The sequence below is a fragment of the Nerophis lumbriciformis genome, linkage group LG03 (genome assembly GCF_033978685.3).
Source record: "Nerophis lumbriciformis linkage group LG03, RoL_Nlum_v2.1, whole genome shotgun sequence".
Lineage (NCBI taxonomy): Eukaryota > Metazoa > Chordata > Actinopteri > Syngnathiformes > Syngnathidae > Nerophis > Nerophis lumbriciformis.
In genome coordinates, this window is record NC_084550.2 from 31,232,791 (window position 1) to 31,253,095 (window position 20,305).

General features: G+C 39.4%; 1 protein-coding gene across 6 annotated transcripts in view; it reads left to right on the top strand.

Moving 5' to 3' along the window:
- Positions 1-1,274: 1,274 nt before the first annotated feature.
- The window catches only part of LOC133582925 (tubby-related protein 1-like), a 32,601-nt gene continuing 13,570 nt past the window's right edge, over positions 1,275-20,305 (top strand). The window contains exons 1-10 of one of the 6 annotated variants that reach the window (XM_061937035.1): positions 1,289-1,350; positions 1,416-1,442; positions 3,218-3,302; positions 3,642-3,680; positions 9,632-9,752; positions 9,824-9,934; positions 9,994-10,116; positions 19,206-19,325; positions 19,426-19,545; positions 19,852-19,931. In XM_061937035.1, the coding sequence (XP_061793019.1) occupies positions 1,304-1,350; positions 1,416-1,442; positions 3,218-3,302; positions 3,642-3,680; positions 9,632-9,752; positions 9,824-9,934; positions 9,994-10,116; positions 19,206-19,325; positions 19,426-19,545; positions 19,852-19,931 (873 nt within the window). In that variant the 5' untranslated portion in view covers positions 1,289-1,303. Of the gene's footprint in view, positions 1,443-3,217; positions 3,303-3,641; positions 3,681-8,894; positions 9,530-9,617; positions 9,753-9,823; positions 9,935-9,993; positions 10,117-19,205; positions 19,326-19,425; positions 19,546-19,851; positions 19,932-20,305 lie in introns of those variants that run through there. The other 5 variants (XM_061937043.1, XM_061937073.1, XM_061937058.1 and 2 more) reach the window with 5 other exon arrangements.

The window sequence follows — 20,305 nt, forward strand, 5'->3', positions numbered from 1 at the left end:
CAAAGCCATTTATCAACAACACCCAGAAATGCTTCGCTGGGCCCGAGGTCATTTAAGATGGACTGATGCAAAGTGGAAAAGTGTTCTGTGGTCTGACGAATCCACATTTCTAATTGTTTTTGGAAACTGTGGACCAAAGAGGAAAAGAAGCATGGGGACTGTTCTAGGGTGAAAGTGTAAAAGGCAGCATGTGTGATGGTATGGGGGTGTATTAGTGCCCAAGACATGGGTAACTTACACATCTGTGAAGGCACCATTAATGCTGAAAGGTACATACAGCTTTTGGAGCAACATATGTTGCCATCCAAGCAACGTTATCATGGACGCCCCTGCTTATTTCAGCAAGACAATGCCAAGCCAGGTGTTACAACAGCGTGGCTTCATAGTAAAAGAGTGTGGGTACTAGACTGGCCTGCCTGTAGTCCAGACATTGAAAATGTGTGAAGGCTAAAATATGAGAAGGGAGACTGTTGTAAAACTTAAGCTGTACATCAAGCAAGAATGGGAAATAATTCCACTTCAAAAATGTGTCTCCTCAGTTCCCAAACCTTTACTGAGTGTTGTTAAAAGGAAAGGCCATGTAACACACTGGTAAAAATGCCTTTTTTGCAATGTGTTGCTGCCATTAAATTCTAAGTTCATGATTATTTGCAAAAAAAAGAACAAAGTTTCTCAGTGTGAACATGAAATATCTTGTATTTGCAGTCTATTTAATTGAATATAAGTTGAAAAGGATTTGTTGTATTCTCTTTTTACATATATATATATATATATATATATATATATATATATATATATATATATCCAGTATTTATTCCACCTGAATGCAGCTGGGATAGTCTCCAGACACCCAAGAGAGACAAGCGGTATAAAATGGATGGATGTATAAGTTTGTGTATCTGCTTTGTGTGTAGTTGCAGTTTATGAAGTCAATGGCGCCACCTGCAGTCCAAACATGCTCCGTCATTCACCTCCACCCTGCACAGCCTGCTAATGCTAGCAGACGGTTAGCAGCTGATGACTTTAATCCCAATTGAAGGTTGAGGTTTGGAGATAGAGGGGGGGTGTCGGGTGTTGGCGGCTTTAAAAAAGATCCTCTTAGGTCAGGTCATGTGACCGCTCTGTGGGTGTGTAGGCATTGACTGGCCATGTTGGCTCCTCCTCTTAGCGTAGCTTCACGTGCTACTAACCCGTCTTCTTATTGGTCCACAATGCCACTCCATGATAGCAGGACTCCAGAGGCCTGGACCCGTGACAGGTATGTGGTCTACCTACTACTAACCCGTCTCCTTATTGGTCCACAATGCCACTCCATGATGGCAGGACTCCAGAGGCCTGGACCTGTGACAGGTATGTAGTCTACCTACTACTAACCCGTCTCCTTATTGGTCCACAATGCCACTCCATGATGGCAGGACTCCAGAGGCCTGGACCCGTGACAGGTATGTGGTCTACCTAACAATCATGGTATTTGTGTGTATGCATGTCTTTTTCAAACACCACCTTCGCCCACTTCGGGTGTTGCTCTTTTCTAGATGGCCATTACTGTTTGGCCACGCCCACTTTCCGACCCAGCTGGCCAAGTGGTGCTAAACCAATTAGTGTCAAAGCTGCCATGCAAACTGTTGGGCTGACTCAGTCATTGGGCGGCCATTTTTAAGCCTTTGTTTTGATCCGCCTGTCCAGAATGTTCTTGTTGGTCTTACTAATGTTCATTAATTATTGGTCTTACTAATGCTGATTAATTGTTGCTCTTACTAATGTTCATTAATTGTTGGTCTTACTAATGCTGATTAATTATTGGTCTTACTAATGCTGATTAAATGTTGGTCTTACTAATGTTCATTAATTATTGGTCTTACTAATGCTGATTAATTGTTGCTCTTACTAAAGTTCATTAATTATTGGTCCTACTAATGCTGATTAATTGCTGGTCTTACTAATGCTGATTAATTGTTGCTCTTGCCCATGTTCATTAATTATTGGTCTTACTAATGCTCATTAATTGTTGGTCTTACTAATGCTCATTAATTATTGGTCTTACTAATGCTGATTAATTATTGGTCTTACTAATGCTGATTAATTGTTGCTCTTACAAAATGCTCATTAATTATTGGTCTTACTAATGCTGATTAATTATTTGTCTTACAAATGCTCATTAATTATTGGTCTTACTAATGCTGATTAATTGTTGGTCTTACTAATGCTCATTAATTGTTGCTCTTACTAATGTTCATTAATTATTGGTCTTACTAATGCTCATTAGTTGTTACTTGTACTTACAGATGTAGCGACCAACTGTAGTTACTGACAGTGGTTTTCTGAAGTGTTCCAGAGCCCATGTGGTGATATCCTTTACACACTGATGTCGCTTGTTGATGCAGTACAGCCTTAGGGATCGAAGGTCACGGGTTTAGCTGCTTACGTGCAGTGATTTCTCCAGATTCTCTGAACCCTTTGATGATATTACGGAGCGTAGATGGTGAAATCCCTAAATTCCTTGCAATAGCTGGTTGAGAAACGTTATTCTTAAACTGTTCAACATTTTGCTCACGCATTTGTTGACAAAGTGGTGACCCTCGCCCCATCCTTGTTTGTGAATGACTGAGCATTTCATAGAATCTACTTTTATACCCAATCATGGCACCCACCTGTTCCCAATTAGCCTGCACACCTGTGGGATGTTCCAAATAAGTGTTTGATGAGCATTCCTCAACTTTATCAGTATTTATTGCCACCTTTCCCAACTTCTTTGTCACGTGTTGCTGGCATCAAATTCTAAAGTTAATGATTATTTGCAAAAAAAAAAAAGTTTATGAGTTTGAACATCAAATATGTTGTCTTTGTAGCATATTCAACTGAATATGGCTTGAAAATGATTTGCAAATCATTGTATTCCGTTTATATTTACATCTAACACAATTTCCCAACTCATATGGAAACGGGGTTTGTATATATATATATACACACACACATATGTACATATACATACACATATATATGCATACTTATACATACATAAATACACACACACACATATTTTATTTTTAATTTTTTTGTATTTCTCCTTAATTCAGTTATTATCCTAAGTATTCTAAAACTGGGATTGGGTTGGTTTTGGGGTTGTTGTATTTTCTTTGATTAGATTGATTAGTGTGTTTTTGAAGTAAATGGGGGAAAAGGTATATTAAGTAAGACTTTCTAATCTTCCACACAGCAGCGACCAGGAGCGGATCGATAAGTGTGCATCCTCCTCTCAGCTGATCAATAAGTGTGCATCCTCCCCTCAGCTGATCAATAAGGTAAACACTGGATTCATAAGATGAATATTCCTCCCTCTGCCACTAGAGGCAGTATCACACATCACACTTCAGCTTGGTGCAGCTTTGACAAGTGGAATTATGTTGTCTTGTTAGGTAAACACCCCACAAGTCCCAGGGACACGTCACACACCTTCTCCCCCCCTCCCCCCCTGCTGGGTTTAGGTGTTAGCAGATGGCTGCACACCTCAATCCTCTTAGATGCACTGAATACAACCATGTCTCACTGTGTCCTCTTCTCACTAGTCTTCTTTTCTCCTCTTGTCTCCATGTTGTGACCACAAGTCTTCTTTTCTCCTCTTGTCTCCATGTTGTGAGCAGAAGCTGACGTCAGGAGGCCTCACCATGTCTGCAGAGAAGGTAAAAGGCAGAGTTTGACCTTTAAAACCGTTGATGGACTCTCACAAGTCCAGTCCAGGACTAACTTTGCTAATTATTGTTCATAAACAATTAATATTGTCTATTATTTTCAGAGCAAACAAACCACTGATGTAAAGACCATACATAACAATAATAATAATAATAATAAAAGTATACCCTTTCAAATGCAACAAACTTGTATTTATACAATATTTTAACTTTGGAATGTCAACTTTGAAATGTCCAAATGAAATAAGACAAGTAATAAAAAGTCAAATAAACTACATCTGTTAGCAAACATGAATAACAATTCGAACCAAAAGCAATTAAATGTGTTGCGCCCTCAAAATATACCCTACCAAAACAATAAATAACATTGCTAAATACAATTAATGTGACCAAAAATATTACGCTCATCATATCTTCAAATGTGTTTAAAAAAAAAAAGTACTGACACTAAAATATTTGAACCAAGTTGTATTTTAATAACTAATATAAATAAACACGCAATGTGCTTTCTTGACAGAGGAAACATTAAATGATTATTTATTTATTTGTATTTAATATTTGTGAGTTTAATATGTTTATCTTCTTCTATTTTAATTTGTAAACGTTCTACAATGTTTTGTCACTTCCTGTTTGTGTGTGACATCACGTGAGTTCACTTCCTGTTCACGTCTATTTCAACTTGACACTGTGGACTTTATATCCACAACTTTGTGCAAAGACACAACATTCTTTATGTTTAATGTGAATACTGTATCTTAGTAGTTTATGTTTAATGTGAATACTGTATCTTAGTAGTTTATGTTTAATATGAATACTGTATTTTATTTGTTTATGTTTAATGTGAATACTGTGTCTTAGTTGTTTATGTTTAATGTGAATACTGTATCTTAGTAGTTTATGTTTAATGTGAATTCTGTATCTTAATTGTTTATGTTTAATGTGAATACTGTATCTTTGTTGTTTATGTTTAATGTGAATACTGTATCTTAGTTGTTTATGTTTAATGTTAATACTGCATTTTATTTGTTTATGTTTGATGTGGATACTGTATCTTAGTTGTTTAAGTTTAATGTTAATACTGCATCTTAGTTGTTTATGTTTCATGTAAATATTGTATCTTGGTAATTGAGACAGTAATGTGTTCATACAAGTTTAGTTTGGGGTATGATGTTTCTTAATGGGGAGAGCTGTTAATGTCTCTGTTTTTCATGTTAGCATTGAAGCTAATGCTAGTTGGTCCATACATTTATCAGGGTGTGTTTATCCATCACGTTTTTCAACCATTTAAATTCAAGACGGTTATCCTAAATGTGGGGAGTTTTACAGCGGTTATTATTTCTCCTGTTGATGTTCATGTCGTACAAACGCTGCTGAAACTGTGACTGCTTGTGATGCTCCTCACCTCGCTTCTTGGCCTTTATGTTGCTTATCCAGGCTGGCAAACGTATCCACTTGATGTCCATTAATCGTTCGAATAATTGACTAGTCGAATATCAGCCCACGTTTAGTCAAGTCAAGTCATAGCTTGTCATTTATATTTGTATTAGTACATATATTATTTATATTAGTACATATATTATTTTTATTTATTTATTTTAGTACATGTATTTTTTATACGTATTTACATTCGTACATATATTATTTATATGTATTTATATTAGTACATATATGATTTTATGTATATTACATTAGTACATATATTATTTATATTTATTTATATTAGTACATATATTATTTATATATATATTTATATTAGTACATATATTATTTATATTTATTTACATTAGTACATATATTATTTTTATTTATTTATTTTAGTACATATATTTTTTATATGTATTTACATTCGTACATATGTTATTTATATGTATTTATATCAGTACATATAGTATTTTTATTTATTTATATTAGTACATATATTATTTCTATTTATTTATTTTAGTACATGTATTTTTTATACGTATTTACATTCGTACATATATTATTTATATGCATTTATATTAGTACATATATGGTTTTATATATATTACATTAGTACATATATTATTTATATTTATTTATATTAGTACATATATTATTTATATATATATTTATATTAGTACATATATTATTTATATTTATTTACATTAAATGATAAATAAATGATAAATGGGTTATACTTGTATAGCGCTTTTCTACCTTCAAGGTACTCAAAGCGCTTTGACACTACTTCCACATTTACCCATTCACACACACATTCACACACTGATGGAGGGAGCTGCCATGCAAGGCGCTACCAGCACCCATCAGGAGCAAGGGTGAAGTGTCTTGCTCAGGACACAACGGACATGACGAGGTTGGTACTAGGTGGGGCTTGAACCAGGGACCCTCGGGTTGCGCACGGCCACCTTCCCACTGCGCCACGCAGTACATATATTATATTATTTTTATTTATTTATTTTAGTACATATATTTTTTATATGTATTTACATTCGTACATATATTATTCATATGTATTTATATCAGTATATATATTATTTTTATTTATTTATATTAGTACATATATTATTTATATTTATTTATATTAGTACATATATTTATTTATATTAGTACATATATTATTTATATATATTTATATTACTACATATATTTGTTATAAGTATTTAGATTCGTACATTCAAACAGAATACTATAATAATAATTAGACTTTCTTAAATCTGGACGTGTTTGCCTCTTTAAGTAAAAAGACAATCATTCACTAACCAACTAACTAACTAACCCACATAACATTTACAGCAAGTTGTTGAATAGAGTCAATCATGTTTCATAGAAGATCAAAGTTTTTGTGTACAATTTCTTGAGAACATTTCTTCTCGACATTTGTTGAATCCAATAAGATCTACATGATAAAGAACCAGTTCAAGTCAAAATAAATGACTACTTTTGAGTTATTTGCACGATCTTTCTCCTATTCCAGCATTTACTGTGCATCTGGAAAGTATTCACACGTTTTATATATTTTGTTGTGTTCCAGCTTTATTCCAAAATGGAATAAATTCATTTTTGGCCTCAAAATAAAATATGTTTTATTTAAATTGTTTTAGATTTTTTGGCAAATTTGTAAAAATAAAAAAATAAGAAATACATATAAAACATTTATTTACCTAAACCACAAACTATGTGTTTGAAAACACGTCAACTGTTTATTTTTAACTTGAAACATGATTTGGAGTACATGAGAAAGTAAAGTACAAACATAGCTCTTTGACCACATCAAATGTATTAGATAGATAGATAGATAGATAGATAGATAGATAGATAGATAGATAGATAGATAGATAGATAGATAGATAGATAGATAGATAGATAGATAGATAGTACTTTATTGATTCCTTCAGGAGAGTACCCTCAGGAAAATTAAAATTAAAACATATATTGTACAACATAGCTAATAGGTAATATTTTATAATAAGTACACACTATTAGGCAATAATAACGCTTTAGTAAATACTAAATTCATCATTTATAAAGCATATTTTTGACATGAGTATTCAATAGTAAGCCGTTTATAAAGACAATTGTATGTTAATTATTGGTTAGCATATTATATATATATATATATATACAGTATATATATATATATATATATATATATATATATATGCAAACCCCGTTTCCATATGAGTTGGGAAATTGTGTTAGATGTAAATATAAACGGAATACAATGATTTGCAAATCCTTTTCAAGCCATATTCAGTTGAATATGCTACAAAGACAACGTATTTGATGTTCAAACTCATAAACATTTTTTCTTTTGCAAATAATCATTAACTTTAGAATTTGATGCCAGCAACACGTAACAAAGAAGTTGGGAAAGGTGGCAATAAATACTGATAAAGTTGAGGAATGCTCATCAAACACTTATTTGGAACATCCCACAGGTGAACAGGCTAATTGGGAACAGGTGGGTGCCATGATTGGGTATAAAAACAGCTTCCCAAAAAATGCTCAGTCTTTCACAAGAAAGGATGGGGCGAGGTACACTCCTTTGTCCACAACTGCGTGAGCAAATAGTCAAACAGTTTAAGAACAACGTTTCTCAAAGTGCAATTGCAAGAAATTGAGGGATTTCAACATCTACGGTCCATAATATCATCATCGGTTCAGAGAATCTGGAGAAATCACTGCACGTAAGCGGCATGGCCGGAAACCAACATTGATCTCTCAGACGGCACTGTATCAAAAACCCACATCAATCTCTAAAGGATATCACCACATGGGCTCAGGAACACTTCAGAAAACCACTGTCACTAAATACAGTTGGTCGCTACATCTGTAAGTGCAAGTTAAAGCTCTACTATGCAAAGCGAAAGCCATTTATCAACAACACCCAGAAACACCACCGGCTTCTCTGGGCCCGAGATCATCTAAGATGGACTCATGCAAAGTGGAAAAGTGTTCTGTGGTCTGACGAGTCCACATTTCAAATTGTTTTTGGAAATATTCGACATCGTGTCATCCGGACCAAAGGGGAAGCGAACCATCCAGACTGTTATCGATGCAAAGTTCAAAAGCCAGCATGTGTGATGGTATGGGGTGCATTAGTGCCCAAGACATGGGTAACTTACACATCTGTGAAGGCACCATTAATGCTGAAAGGCACATACAGGTTTTGGAACAACATATGCTGCCATCTAAGCGGCGTCTTTTTCATGGACGCCCCTGCTTATTTCAGCAAGACAATGCCAAGCCACATTCAGCACGTGTTACAACAGTGTGGCTTGGTAAAAAAAAGAGTGCGGGTACTTTCCTGGCTCGCCTGCAGTCCAGACCTGTCTCCCATCGAAAATGTGTGGCGCATTATGAAGCGTAAAATACGACAGCGGAGACCCCGGATTGTTGGACGACTGAAGCTCTACATAAAACAAGAATGGGAAAGAATTCCACTTTCAAAGCTTCAACAATTAGTTTCCTCAGTTCCCAATCGTTTATTGAGTGTTGTTAAAAGAAAAGGTGATGTAGCACAGTGGTGAACATGCCCTTTCCCAACTACTTTGGCAAGTGTTGCAGCCATGAAATTCTAAGTTAATTATTATTTGCAAAAAGAAAATAAAGTTTATGAGTTTGAACATCAAATATGTTGTCTTTGTAGCATATTCAACTGAATATGGGTTGAATATATATTTACATCTAACACAATTTCCCAACTCATATGGAAACGGGGTTTGTATATGCACACACAAAATAAAGCTAACACATTCACAAATAGTTATTACATGTGTGAATTTTGTAAGTGCATGCATCAAAATACATCTAAAGAGGTTATTAATTATGTACTTTCAAAATGAAGGGTTCATAAATGTTCTAATGCTTAATGCAGAAATGCTGAATCATTAATGAAAGTGTGAAAAAGTATCTCTAAAACATTTGTTGTGTTTATACTAATGAATATTCATGTCTGAAATATGTTTATATAGATGATGAATTTAGTCATTATTTACTAGTCTTCAACTAATGTGTTTGTAAGTCAAATATGTTGCATACTAATGAGTAAGTCAGAAATATGCTTTATCAATTAGGATGGTTGTCGTAGCGACCAGGAGCAAACTGCACACTCAGCAATATTGCCAGGGATGATGTCATCGTAAAGAAGAAATGTAACACACCAGATTGTCATTTGAGAGAAACATCTGCTGGATGCTGACCACTAACGCTCCCTCAAACGTGTATCTTGTGGAGTTTAATTACATCAGGAGGTCGCCTACAGCCACGGCTCTTGATGGTATGGTGCTAGTTAGAGACAAACTGAACTTGTTTTTGTTTCTTTACCCTTGCATCATCCTCTGATCGGATTGGTGCTGGTGAGTTCTTCACATGTTTCATACTTTGAGATCATCTCTGATACAAGCTGACTTAATCATTTAGTGTCATGTGACCCTTGTGTGACAGGAAATGGACGAAAGAAGCCAAAGAAGAAGAAAGAGGAGGCCAGCAGCACCACGGAGGCCAAGCTGAAAGGAGGCGAGGCCAAGATGAAAAAAGTCAAAAGTAAAAAGAAGGAGGAGGCGCCAGAGGAGACTCAAAGTAGACCTCAGACACTTTCCTACTGTTTGTCTGCTGGCAATGACCAGAGTGCATCAAATATTGTGTTCCAGGTGGAAAGAAGGTGAGGAACAAGAAGGCAGAGAAGACTAAAGAAGAAGCAGACCCAGAGAAGGAAAAGGAGAGCAAAAAAAAAGTCAAAAGTGATCCCAAGAAAAAGAAAGGTCTGTCGTTGCTTCAACACATGAAAACATCTTCTTCATTGGTCGGGCTGCTTGTGTAGGTTCTGTCACGGACGAGGAGGACCAGGACGAGGAGGAGAAGGACACCCCCAAGAAGAAAGGCAAGAAAAAGACCAGCAAGGACAGCTCACCTTCTGCCAAGGAGAAGAAACCTCGATCTAAAGGTGAAGAACATCACCTTGTTGTGGGGGAACCTCCTCAATATGTGGGGTAACCTCCTCAATATGTGGAGGAACCTCCTCAAAATGTGGGGGAACCTCCTCAAAATGCGGGGGAACCTCCTCAAAATGTGAGGGAACCTCCTCAACATGTGGGGGGACCTCCTCAATATGTGGAAGAACCTCCTCAAAATGTGAAGGAACCTCCTCAATAAGTGGGGGAACCTCCTCAATATGTGGAGGAACCTCCTCAAAATGTGGGGGAACCTCCTCAAAATGTAGGGGAACCTCCTCAAAATGCGGGGGAACCTCCTCAGAATGTGGGGTAACCTCCTCAATATGTGGGGGGAACTCCTCAATATGTGGAAGAACCTCCTCAAAATGTGAAGGAACCTCCTCAATATATGGAGGAACCTCCTCAATATGTGGGGGAACCTCCTCAATATGTGGGGGAACCTCCTCAATATGTGGAGGAACCTCCTCAATAAGTGGGGGAACCTCCTCAATATGTAGAGGAACCTCCTCAATACATAGGGGAACCTCCTCAATATGTGAAGGAACCTCCTCAAAATGTGGAGGAACCTCCTCAAAATGTGGGGGAACCTCCTCAATATGTGGGGGAACCTTCTCAATATGTGTAGGACCCTCCTCAATATGTGGGGGAACCTCCTCAACAAGTGGAGGAACCTCCTCAATATGTGGAGGAACTTCATCAATATGTGGCGGAACCTCCTCAATATGTGGGGGACACTATTTCCACATACACCATTCACACACTGATGCAAGGCTCTAACCACGACCCATCAGGAGCAAGGGTGAAGTGTCTTGCTCAAGGACACAATGGATGTGTGTATATATATATATATACTGTATATATATATATATATATATATATATATATATATATATATATATATATGTATATGTATGTGTATGTATATGTATATGTATATATATATGTATATATATATATATATATGTGTGTGTGTGTGTGTGTGTGTGTGTGTGTGTGTGTGTGTGTATATATATATATTTTGTTTTAGTTTTTTAGTTTTTTTTATTCAATTCATGGTCCTCAACCTGAATTTCTCACATTGTCCACAAGATGGCGACTAAGTTGCAGTACTCACACTGAAAGAAAATCAGTATAATTACGTAAGAACATGTGCGGAGAAACCTGCCAGAAAGTTCTGCTCTAAAGTCTCATTTGGCGGTAAAACATGACTTTTTCTACCTGTACGAAAGCCTATTGTGTGCCGTTAACCAGTTCTGTAATGTTCCTGTGCTTTTAAGTTGATAGGTCAATCTGTGACGTCATTTCCCCTTTAAAATCAGAATAGCCGGTTTTGTTCAATGGTGGCAGGCAGCCTTGTGTGCGTTGACGACAAAATGTAAGTTTTGTCAATTACTGTTACAGCATTTGTCACATACTGTTACAGCATTTGTCATATACTGTTACAGCATTTGTCACATACTGTTACAGCATTTGTCATATACTGTTACAGCATTTGTCACATACTGTTACAGCATTTGTCATATACTGTTACAGCATTTGTCATATACTGTTACAGCATTTGTCACATACTGTTACAGCATTTGTCATATACTGTTACAGCATTTGTCACATACTGTTACAGCATTTGTCATATACTGTTACAGCATTTGTCACATACTGTTACAGCATTTGTCATATACTGTTACAGCATTTGTCATATACTGTTACAGCATTTGTCACATACTGTTACAGCATTTGTCATATACTGTTACAGCATTTGTCATATACTGTTACAGCATTTGTCACATACTGTTACAGCATTTGTCATATACTGTTACAGCATTTGTCATATACTGTTACAGCATTTGTCACATACTGTTAGAGCATTTGTCATATACTGTTACAGCATTTGTCATATACTGTTAGAGCATTTGTCATATACTGTTACAGCATTTGTCATATACTGTTACAGCATTTGTCATATATTGTTACAGCATTTGTCACATACTGTTACAGCATTTGTCATATACTGTTACAGCATTTGTCATATACTGTTACAGCATTTGTCATATACTGTTAGAGCATTTGTCATATACTGTTACAGCATTTTTCATATACTGTTACAGCATTTGTCACATACCGTTACAGCATTTGTCATATACTGTTACAGCATTTTTCATATACTGTTACAGCATTTGTCACATACTGTTACAACATTTGTCATATACTGTTACAGCATTTGTCGTATACTGTTACAGCATTTGTCACATACTGTTACAGCATTTTTCATATACTGTTACAGCATTTGTCATAAACTGTTACAGCATTTGTCATATACTGTTACAGCATTTGTCATATACTGTTACAACATTTGTCGTATACTGTTACAGCATTTGTCATATACTGTTACAGCATTTGTCATATACTGTTACAGCACATTTGTCACATACTGTTACAACATTTGTCACATACTGTTACAGCATTTGTCATATATTGTTACAGCATTTGTCACATACTGTTACAGCATTTGTCATATACTGTTACAACATTTGTCACATACTGTTACAGCATTTGTCATATATTGTTACAGCATTTGTCACATACTGTTGCAGCATTTGTCATATACTGTTACAGCATTTGTCACATACTGTTACAGCATTTGTCATATACTGTTACAGCATTTGTCATATACTGTTACAGCATTTGTCACATACTGTTACAGCATTTGTCATATATTGTTACAACATTTGTCACATACTGTTACAGCATTTGAACTAAATGTGGTGCCTTGCTACTTCTGCACATGTTTGCTGCATCGTATGCTAAGTTCAGATGGTTTTGGGTCAATTGAAAGATAATTAGTCTCATTGCAACTGCGATGGCGTAGTTTGGCCTCTAGATGGCGACAGAGTTCACATAATTGTCATTCATGGCTCTGAAGCTTAGAAAGTTGTTGAAGTTCATGCATAGTTGAGTGCAGTATTTATGTTGTTGTTATGCAGCTTTATATTATATTATCATGTATATTGCTGCATATTAATGACTATATCGTTGGATTGTCATTCTTCCTATTTTCTCTATTTGTTTAGACCACACACACACACACACACACACACACACACACACACACACACACACACACACACACACACACACACACTCACACACACTTGCTTACTTGCTTATGGTTGTCCATCGATTCGACGATGACCATCTTCTTTTATTTATGAGTCTGCTCCGGCCCTAACCAATCTGGCGCCCTAGGCAAGATTTTAGGTGGCGCCCCCCCACATCGGCAGTGAAGTGTATATACTCACAAGAACCCGAATAGCTTTGTCTTTGACCTTTTTTTTTTACTTACAACTATACCTAATATATAAAGGGGTGGAAAAGTGACTATTACCTGCAGGGCAAACATTAGCTAACCAGAAGGCAATAACAATGTAAACAAAAAACACCTGCTTGAGAGAGACCTAATACAAACATTTATATGCACGTACAACACTTAGAACTTTTAGCATATCAGTATGTGGAATTAAATTATGGAATAGATTAAGTAAAAAAGTTAAAAATTGTACTGATATGATCCAGTTTAAGAGGTTGTTCAAAATAATAGTGCTTACAGAGTTTAAAGAAGAAGAATTATGAGAAATACTTTCAACCTTATTGAAAATAAGATATTCTTCATCTCAGTATGTTAATAATGACTGAATTAATTAATTAATTACATATTACAAAACTGTTGTATACTAACTCATAGATGTTATTTTATTATATAAAAAGGTCAGTAAATGATTCTATATATTTGTAAACGCTTTGAAGTGGGAAAGAGGTAGGATTAAATAAGCTTTGCTTCTTCCTACTCCTTTTCGGGCATGATGTAAAATGAAATGATATGAAATTGTGTGATGTATTATGATGTAAGTGTGTTCATGTTCGAAATAAACTAAAGAAAGAAAGAAATGTCCCTGAGGAATGTAAAGTGGGAGTACTGTAATTACCTAACGTTACATTATTATTTTCCATAACAATTTAGCCCCCTCCACAATATTAACCCGACGTTAAAACAGAACTATTAGCAATTGCCGAATCATGTAACATTAGCTTAATGCTAAAAAGCCAGGTTACTATCACATTCTGTAACAGACAAATAATTTCATGCAGGCTAACGTTACCTACCTGCTACCTCTGTCTTTTCTCGTTTCTCCTCCTCTTCTTTTCTCTTTTTTCTTCCCTGGGCACCTGACAGTTTTGGCATCTTGTGTTGATTTTTTGATGTGGGGACGTCCAAAAAGAGTCATGATACGGGAAGGGAGGGGGCGCACCGTGCGGGGGAGGAGGGGGGGGGGGGGGGGGGGGTAATGTTGTAACAAATAATATTTCTATTAAATAGGCTTTACTTTGCATTTTAATTAACGTGGGACTATTTTTTGTATTTAGAAATAATAGTACCAACTTTTTTTCTTTTTTTTTTTTCTCCCAACATTTGTGGCACTGGCGTGGCGCCCCCTGATGGACGGCGCCCTTAGCATTTGCCTATACGGCCTATGCCACGGGCCGGCCCTGAGTCTGCTGATGTTTGAACAGTCCGATCCTGGATCCACAGATGCAGTTAGAGACCGGGCATGTGAAGGAGGTGCTGGGGGGAGCAGGGGTGGCTTGGCGAGCGTGCCTCTTCACACACTTTGCTGCACGGTGTTGTGTGCGCTGTTCCTCTATATAATCCACTCCCTGTGAGGAGTGGGAGCGCCAGAAGTCTCAGCAGGAAGCAAGTTCCTCCAGTGAAGAGGGGTTGATCTGGCATCTCTTCAGTGTGGTCTTCATTTGGTCTTTGAACCGCTTCTTCTGCCCACCAGCAGTGCGTTGGCCTAGGTGTAACTGACCATAGAGGATTCTGCGTGGGAGTCTATGGCTGGGCATTCGGATGACATGCCCCAACCACCTGAGTTGGTGTTGGGTCATGATGGACTCCACGCTGCAGCTGCCTGCCCTCTCCAGCACTTCTGTGTGCGGCACTCTGTCCTTCCATGTGATGCCAAGCATCTTCTGCAGACATCTTACATGGAAGGTCTCCAGGCTTCTCAGATGGCGGCTGTAGATAGTCCATGCCTCACATCCGTACAGTAATGCAGTGATGCATACTGCTCTGTAGACCAGCATTTTGGTGTGGAGTTTGAGGTTGCTGTTCTGAAAAACCCTTCTCCTTAGACGACCAAAAGATGCTGATTCTTGCTTGAGGCGGTTCTGGATCTCGTCATCCATTGAGCAGGTGTCAGCTATTATGCTCCCCAGGTATTTGAAGGTGGGCATCGTGAGCAGCTGTTGCCCTGCTGCTGTGAGGGTTATTGTGGGGTTTTGTGGGAGGTCAGCACTGGACTGACAGAGTACCTCTGTCTTCTGGGTGTTGATCGTCAGTCCCATTCTGGTATATGCAGTTACAGCTGCCGAGAGGATGTTTTGCAGAGCCTGTGGTGTATGGCCAACCAGGGCACAGTCATCGGCGCATTGCAGCTCAATGATGGTCTCCGAGGTCAGCTTGGCAGTTGCCTGTAGCCTCCTGATGTTAAACAGGTTACCATCAAGCCTGAAGTCTAAGGTAACTCCAGCCTGCTCCTCCATCCCCCTACATAGCAGTGTTGTGACACAGACGAGGAAGAGGTTGAAGAGAACTGGAGCCAGCACACAGCCCTGCCTCACTCCAGTTTTCACATCAAAGGGCTCTGAGCTGTGTCTTCCCACTACCACTCGGGCCATCATCCCAGAATGGAACTGTGCAAGGATGGTGAGAAACTTGGGTGGACACCCAAATCTCTTCAGGACTTGCCACAGTAGGTCCCTGTTCACTGTGTCAAATGCCTTTGAAAGGTCGACAAAGGCAATGAACAAGTCCGTGTGCTGCTCCCGCCATTTCTCTTGGAGCTGACGTGTCACAAAGATCATGTCAACTGTCCCCCTGTCCTTCCGAAAACCACACTGCGACTCTGGGGTGACCCGTTCTGATATTGCGGGGATGAGTCTGCGGAGCATGACCTTGGCAAGGACCTTTCCAGCAATGGCCAACAGAGAGATACCCCTACTATTGGAGCAGATGGATTTGTCTCCTTTGTTCTTGTAGATGGTCACTGTTAGAGCCATTTACTCTTTCTGTCCGTCAAATTCATGACGTCACTAAAGGGGTTGGCTCAAGGTCAAGTGCCAGTCTACTTAGGGAAGGCCTGGGATCTTGCTCAGGTGTTGCTGAGTAGAGGCGCAACAGTTTTTTACTGTGTCAGGCTATGATTTGTTTGCTCCCGTTTATTTTCCGTTTTTGTTACAAAGTGAGTTTGATTTACGTGACTGTATGTTAATAAATATTTGTGTTAAACATGGACACAATTCTGGACATCAATTATTAGCCAGCTGCACACGTCTAAACTAGCTTCAGTTATATTCGGCAACCAGTAGCAGTAATAGTTTAGGACTTTACCGCTACCGTCACAATGTTGGCATCTTTCCACTGTTGCGGGACACACTCTCGTCTCCACACCTCTGAAATGTAGAGATGCAGTGTCCGTGTACAGAGCTACCCTCCTTCCTTGAGAAGTTCAGCCGGGATGCTGTCAGGTCCAGGGGATTTATTGTTTTTCAGGGTTTTGACTGCATGCATGATTTCTTTGAAGGTTGGGGGGAGGTCGAGATCTGGCAAGCTAGGATGTTCAGGGACCTCTGCAAGGACAGTTGGGTCCCCTGGGGTGGGCTGGTTGAGCACGGTGTTAAAATGCTCAGCCCACCGCTCCACTATCATAGCCTGATCCTTGATTAAAGATGTTCCATCAGCAGATCTAACAGGTGCCACGGAGCAGTTTCTGGGGCCGTAGATGGTTTTCACTGCATCATAGAAACTGTGCATATCATTTCTATCAGCGTGAGACTGGATTTCATTGGCCTTTGAGATCCACCACTCATCTTTCAGTTTTCTGAGAGTTGTTTGGGCCTCAGAACGAAGGGCTTGCCGTTGCTTTTTATGGAATTGGGATTGTGGGTTGTTCAGGGTGGCTCTGTGTGCCTTGTGCATTCTGTACAGGAGGGTGGAGATCTCTCCAGCATTCTGGTCAAACCAGTCCAGGTGTTTCTTGGTTTTGAAACCAATGACTTGGGCTGCAGTGTCAAAGAGGATGGTGGATAGAGAGGTCCACTTCTCATCCATCCCAGACTCTAAGGTGATCAGGGGCTCAATGTCTGCCAGCTTCTCAGCTAGGGAGCGACGGAAGTTGTCACGGGTGTCGCTGCTGGAGAGTCTGGCACAGTTGAGTGTTTTTCTCTTTGGTGCACGGTGACGTGTTAGGGGCCGAACATGCATTCTGACCTTTGTTAGAATCATGCGGTGGTCGGTCCAGCAGTTTTGCCCTCGCATAGCTCTTGTAATGAGCACGTCCTTGAGGTCAGCCCTCCTCACGATCGCATAATCGATCAGGTGCCAGTGTTTGGACCTGGGATGCATCCAGGATGCCTTATATTTGTTCTTTTGTTGGAAGATGGTGTTTGTGATGGTAAGATCGTGTTCCGCACAGCGACTAAGGAGTCTCATGCCATTGGGGTTGACTTTTCCAATGCCGTGGGCGCCGATCACACCATTCCAGTTTTGCGTGTTCTTTCCGACTCTTGCATTGAAATCACCAAACAGCATGATTTTGTCACTCCTCGGGATGTGACTTAGGATGTCATCGAGTGCCAGGTAAAAGCAGTCCTTCTCTTCATCATTGGATGGCAGAGTTGGTGCATAGGCACTTACCAAAGTGACATGTCTGCATTTTGCAAGGGGGATGCGAAGAGTCATGAGCCTTTCACTGACACCCACTGGTGATTCTGTGAGCTTGAGCAGAAGGCTGTTCTTAATTGCAAAACCAACTCCGTGAAGGTGTGGTCCGCCCATGGGGTATCCTTTCCAAAAAAATGTATAACCCTCTCCTACTTCATTGAGTGAGCCTTCCTCGAGGAATCGGGTCTCACTGAGTGCTGCCACATCCACATTGTAGCGCTTTAGCTCGCTGGCAACAAGTGCTGTTCTGCGCTGTGGTCTGTCCGGACTGGCATCCAGGAGTGTCCTTATGTTCCATGCTGCAATTTTAAATGGTATAATCTTTGTATTTCGACCGCGTTATGGAATGTCCCAACAGGTGCGGTTTCCTGCCAGGGTACTGTGTTGAGTGGGCAATCTTTAGGCCACCTTTTCTAGGCCTTTCCCCAATTGGGGTGAGCAGTGCGGTCTCTAAATAGGGACTGCCCAGACGCACAGGAGTCTGCCGGAAACAGCTGCCATTCAATCCCAGCTGCTAACGACCGTTGTCCTGTGCCGCTGACGTGCAGAGTTCCAGCTAAGAGCTTCCAGCTCATTCAAACCTGCCCCCGTTACTGGGCGCTCCATCGCCGTCAGACTTTTGAGGTCGGAGACTCAGGTAAAGAAGATACCTGCGCAATGATGGTTTTTAGACTGGCATGAGGAGTGCGCTTTTCCCAACGCCACTACCTTGATTGTAAGACGATCGTTCCAGTGGCAAGGGAGAACCTAGACGACCGGCATCTTCTTACAACTGCAGGAAGCTGCCAGAATCCAGGTTTTTGGAAAACCGCCTCGAAGCTTGCCGCCACCAGCATGCTTTTCTGTCAGGGTGTGCTCCCTTAGCCTCCGTCCGCTTTTACAGCCATTGTGGTGCTTCTCACTGCTACCATCTTCTGCCTGCTCCACCGTTGAGGTCTTCGGGATCACTCTTAGTCTGGACTCTACCCTTCGACCTGTTCGGCTTGGGTAACCCTGCCAGGAGTACAAGATTCCAGCCGTCATAGCTCTAGGGGTCATGGAGACGCGCAAAGTGCCCCACCACGTAAAGGTGGTGATCTCGTCGACACACACACACACACACACACACACACACACACACACACACACACACACACACACACACACACACACACACACACACACACACACACACACATTCACATCTACCTTTCAGCAATAAAGATGATTAAAGGATTCTCTGTCCATCGTGTCCCAACTCTAAAAGAACTACTATCCCTTCCTCACACTACCTGTTGTTCATCTTTCATAACTGACCCTCAGAGGACAAGGAGTCGGATGGAAAGGAGAAGAAGTCCAAGTCCAAAGAGAAGGACAAGAAGCTAGAACCAGCCTCTATGTTCCAGATAAATGCTGATAAAGACTCCAAAACCAAAAAGAAAGGTGACAAAAACTCACCTTGCATACCTGCAATAATGACATCATCTAATTACTGCTAATGACGTCATCTAATTACTGCTAATGACGTCATCGCATCCTTCAGCCGCCAAGTCTGAGAGCGACGAGAGCGAAGAAGAAAGCAAGTCCACCAAGTCCAAGAAGAAATCAGCGTCGTCTCTCTTCCAGACGTCAGGAGACAAAGACAAGAAGTCCAAGAAGAAAGGCAAGTGTCTCGTCTTCTCCTGTTGGACATAACACCACATGTGTTACATTTGTGTCTTCTCCTGTTGGACATAACACCATATGTGTTGCATTTGTGTCTTCTCCTGTTGGACATAACACCACATGTGTTACATCTGTGTCTTCTCCTGTTGGACATAACACCACATTGTTGCATTTGTATCTTCTCCTGTTGGACATAACACCACATTGTTGCATTTGTGTCTTCTCCCGTTGGACATAACACCACAGGTGTTGCATTTGTGTCTTCTCCTGTTGAACATAACACCACATGTGTTGTTCCCCTCAGGTAAGGCGGAGCAGAGCCAGTCGGACTCGGAGAAAGAAGAGAAATCCAAAAAGAAAAAAGGCAAAGGGAAGAAGAAGAAGGTATCGAAGACACTTTGATTTATAGGAACCTGCTTGTTAGCATGTTGCTAATATAATGTGTTAGCATTTTGCTATTATAATCTGTTAGCTTGTTGCTAATATAATGTGTCAGCATGTTGCTAATATAATATGTTAGCATGTTGCTAGTATAATGTGTTAGCATATTGCTAATATAATCTGTTATCTTGTTGCTAATATCACGTGTTAGCATGTAGCTTATGTAATTTGTTAGCATGTTGCTCATATAATGTGTTAGCATGTTGCTAATATAATGTGTTAGTATGTTGCTCATATCATTTGTTATCATATTGCTAATATAATGAGTTAGCATGTTGCTAATATACTATGTTAGCATGTTGCTAATATAATGTGTT